The following is a 4,120-nucleotide window of genomic DNA, read 5'->3' as shown; positions in this document are numbered from 1 at the left end:
GTTCAAAATGCCAAATGATGGTCGAAACAAACTACAGTAAACTCACCAATTAAAAAAAAAAGGTTAAAAAAACCCAACTATTCTGAAGCTCATCAGTTAACGTTTATGCTGTAAAATAAATGGTTAAAACTTCTTCTGGGTCGCTGCAGTATTTTTGCAGCCTCATAGATGTGGCGGGATAAATAAATAAATAAATGAACTGCAGAAAAAATGCTGAGCCAGCAAATATCTTGGCTGTTTGATTCCATTATCCCCTCCTCCTCCTCCTCCTCCTCCTCACCCCCACACCCCCCTGCTTCCCTCCCTCTTTCTTTGGTTGACAGAAGCAGCAGTAGCAACTGCTGCACATGCACTGGAGAGCAGCAATGGTCAAGTCAGCGAGAGCCGCAGTGGAGCCGCACTGAGGCAAAGCAGCCAACCGCCCCCCCTCGCGACTGGGGACGCCTCCAACAATCTAAGGGGTGTGGGAAGCTGAGGAGTGGAAAAATTTCTCCCAACCCTGAATGTCCGGTCAGTTCGACTAACCAACACCCCTGCATCGTTCCCACTCCTCCTCCTCCTCATCTGTCGCCACTTCCTGCTCCCCCAAAATGACCGTAGTAGCGGGGGACAACATGGATGAGACCTCGGCCGTCCCGGGCCACCCTCAGGATGCCTACCCCCCGGACCACAATGACCACGAGTGCTGCGAGAGGGTGGTCATCAACATTGCCGGCCTCCGGTTTGAGACGCAGTTAAAGACTCTCTCCCAGTTTCCGGAGACGCTGCTGGGCAACCCCAAAAAGAGGATGCGGTATTTTGACCCCCTGAGAAACGAGTACTTCTTTGACAGAAACCGCCCAAGCTTCGATGCCATCCTTTACTACTACCAGTCTGGGGGGCGACTAAGAAGGCCAGTGAACGTTCCCTTGGACATGTTCTCAGAAGAAATCAAATTTTATGAGCTGGGAGTGGACGCCATGGAGAGGTTTCGTGAGGATGAGGGTTTCATCAGAGAGGAAGAGCGTCCTTTGCCCGAGAAGGAGTTCCAGCGTCAGATTTGGCTCCTCTTCGAGCACCCAGAAAGCTCGGGCACTGCGAGAGGGATTGCAATCGTTTCTGTGATGGTTATCCTGATTTCAATAGTCATATTTTGTCTGGAGACTTTACCACAGCTGAAAGAGGACCCAGCCGGTCGATTCGAGACATTTGGGAACATTACTATTTATTATAAACCAAATATCCTCACTGACCCCTTCTTTGTCATTGAGACTCTCTGTATAATCTGGTTCTCATTTGAGTTGATAGTACGCTTTTTGGCGTGTCCAAGCAAACCAGCCTTCTTCAAGAACATGATGAACACAATTGACATCGTGGCTATCATCCCCTACTTCATCACACTGGGCACTGAGCTGGCAGAAGACCCAGAAAAGGAGGGTGTGGGGGAGCAAGCGACATCTCTGGCCATCCTCAGGGTGATCCGTCTGGTCAGGGTGTTTCGGATCTTCAAGTTGTCACGACACTCCAAGGGACTTCAGATTCTGGGGCAGACCCTGAAGGCTAGCATGCGAGAGCTGGGACTGCTAATCTTCTTTCTGTTCATCGGAGTCATCTTGTTTTCCAGTGCTGTCTATTTTGCCGAAGCGGAGGAGCAAGGCTCCCACTTTGGCAGCATCCCGGATGCGTTCTGGTGGGCTGTTGTATCAATGACAACTGTGGGTTATGGGGACATGGTCCCGGTCACCATCGGGGGAAAGATCGTAGGATCTCTGTGCGCGATCGCTGGAGTCTTAACAATTGCACTCCCAGTGCCTGTCATTGTGTCCAACTTCAACTACTTCTACCACAGAGAAACTGAGGGAGAGGAGCAGGCCCAACTGCTTAATGTCAGCAACCCCAATATCCCCTCTGAAACCAACTCCAGCCGCCGTAGCTCATCAACCGTCAGCAAGTCAGAGTACATGGAGATTGACGGGGATATCAACAATAGCATCGACAACTTTAGGGAGGCAAACCTTAGAACTGGCAATTGCACTATAGCCAACCAAAACTGTGTTAATAAAAGCAAGCTGCTTACAGATGTTTAGACGTCACATAGGTAATTTAGGCTCCCTATGGTACAGTCGCACGTGGAGTATACCACGAGTTAGGAATGCTTCAGTTACCTCCCATCTCGAGAGCACTCTATGGCATTAGGCCTCCAAATATGCTCAGCCATAAAGAAAGAAACTCAAGAAAACAAAGCTTTCAAAGTCTTACCCATGTAGATAGAATAATTAATTTTACTGATCCTACGACTCTATGGATAAGTCAAAAAGAAAACATTGATTATTACATGTATACATGGCTCCTTAGGGGATGCAGAGCACATCCTGTCTTATGAGACAATGGCATAACAAATTCAAACCTTATGCATGGAGTACAGATAACATTTCAGCAAGTTGCACAATGCACCAGAAATGACTGCAGACATTCAAGCCTCTGAGCCAAGAGGTAACCCGCCAAGAAGTTAGATGACCCCTCTTAAACACCCCCACCCCTTAACCCACCCCTCCCACCTAACCCCCATAATCTTCTCTCCTCTCCCTGCAAAGGATCTGCTACTCAGCAAAGCACCTTACAGTAGGAAGACTGACCTCTCTCTCGTTTGGATGTACACAGATGGCGATCCGCTTGCTTCACGGACATCTGCAATGCTGCTGTTTTGCGGCAGCTGCTGTAATCGTGTTATCACCAAGTGATTCAATGCCATGCCCTTTATAGATACAACACAGCACAATGAAAAAAGTAAGCTTCACACAAGCATGATCTAGAGACTTTCCATGTCGACTATCAGTGTGCATGAGACATATGTCACAAAGTGGAAAAGGATGTTCACTTCCCCCACTTCCCATATGTTGTCATACCCAAGTGCACTGGATGAGTTTTATTATTTATTTATTTATTTATTTATTTATTTATTTATTTATTTATTTATTTATTTTCATTTATTTATTTATTTGAATTGCTAATCATTTAGAAGTATAGAAATTGAATGTTAAATCTTTAAGGGAACAGTACATAAATGAGATCATAGCATGAAAAAAGTAACCTGCATTATGGCTTATTGACCAAGGTACTTTTGTATCCTCATATATTTAATGCATGATGTGAGTATACAGCTTGTTGCAGTTCATGCATTCTGCAGTGCCCTATTGTCAGGGAAACTGAGTAAGTCAAAAATTGGATTGGGTGTTTCTGAATTATGATCAAATAAACCCACAATGAGGATGCAGAGTTTCCAATTAAATAGTAGACAAAAGAACGAACTACATATTGTCAATTTACTATCAAAAATGCATATAGTCATAATAAGCACCAGTTAGGATAATAATGCAGTGCATGGACATTGTTTGAACAAGAAAATTTCACATCTTTTTAAATCATGCTTCCATCTAACTTTAGTACAAACTGATTTCAAAAATACATCAAAAAAGACTCGATACCAAACTTCATTTCACGTTTCAGAGAGTTCTTCCGATATTAGTTGCCAGTGCCTTTATTCCTTCCACCAACGGGATCGGTGAAAGTGCCTCAGTGGTTTTTGTGTGTGATTGAACTGTGGTGTTGAAGCTGCTGCTGGTTGAGATGTTACACAAGTAAGGTTCAAACAGCAGGGGACAATGGTCGAGAATAAAAAAAGAAAAAAAAAGATACAGATGCTGTCATGCACAACTTAGTTTCCATGCTGAAATGCACTTAAATATGCCATTTAGCAGCAACGCATTGTACTCGGCATGTTTACCATTTTAATTCAAAAAGGGAATGTTGGATTTTTTGCTCATTGCCTCAGTTTATTTGTGTATTTGTTTGTTTTTGTCGTGCACCACGCATCCTGTCAGGGTCTCTACCTCAGCGAGGTCATTATAAACCTGCTACAGAGCTGCAACCTTTCAGTGCAGGGCTTCCTATATATATGTCTATACACACAAACAGAAATGTATATAATGCAAACCTTAAGTGTAAACTGCAGTGATGCAATATTGAATGTGATAGTCCCAAAGCCTTTACACAAGCACTTACATATAGGGCAAGTAGGGTACCACAATTATGCCCCCCCTCCTCCTCCCCACCACACTTAAAGCTGCGCACAATCAGGCCA

General features: G+C 44.5%; 1 protein-coding gene across 1 annotated transcript; it reads left to right on the top strand.

Moving 5' to 3' along the window:
• Positions 1-273: 273 nt before the first annotated feature.
• kcna1a (potassium voltage-gated channel, shaker-related subfamily, member 1a) lies at positions 274-4,111 on the top strand. The gene has a single exon (XM_014019754.1). It carries the CDS (start codon positions 591-593, stop codon positions 2,064-2,066), a length of 1,476 nt encoding a protein of 491 aa, XP_013875208.1. The 5' UTR covers positions 274-590; the 3' UTR covers positions 2,067-4,111.
• Positions 4,112-4,120: the final 9 nt, after the last annotated feature.

Source organism: Austrofundulus limnaeus, unplaced genomic scaffold (genome assembly GCF_001266775.1).
Source record: "Austrofundulus limnaeus strain Quisiro unplaced genomic scaffold, Austrofundulus_limnaeus-1.0 Scaffold229, whole genome shotgun sequence".
NCBI lineage: Eukaryota > Metazoa > Chordata > Actinopteri > Cyprinodontiformes > Rivulidae > Austrofundulus > Austrofundulus limnaeus.
The sequence above is the reverse complement of the archived record's forward strand: the minus strand, read 5'-3'. Positions and strand labels throughout refer to the sequence as shown.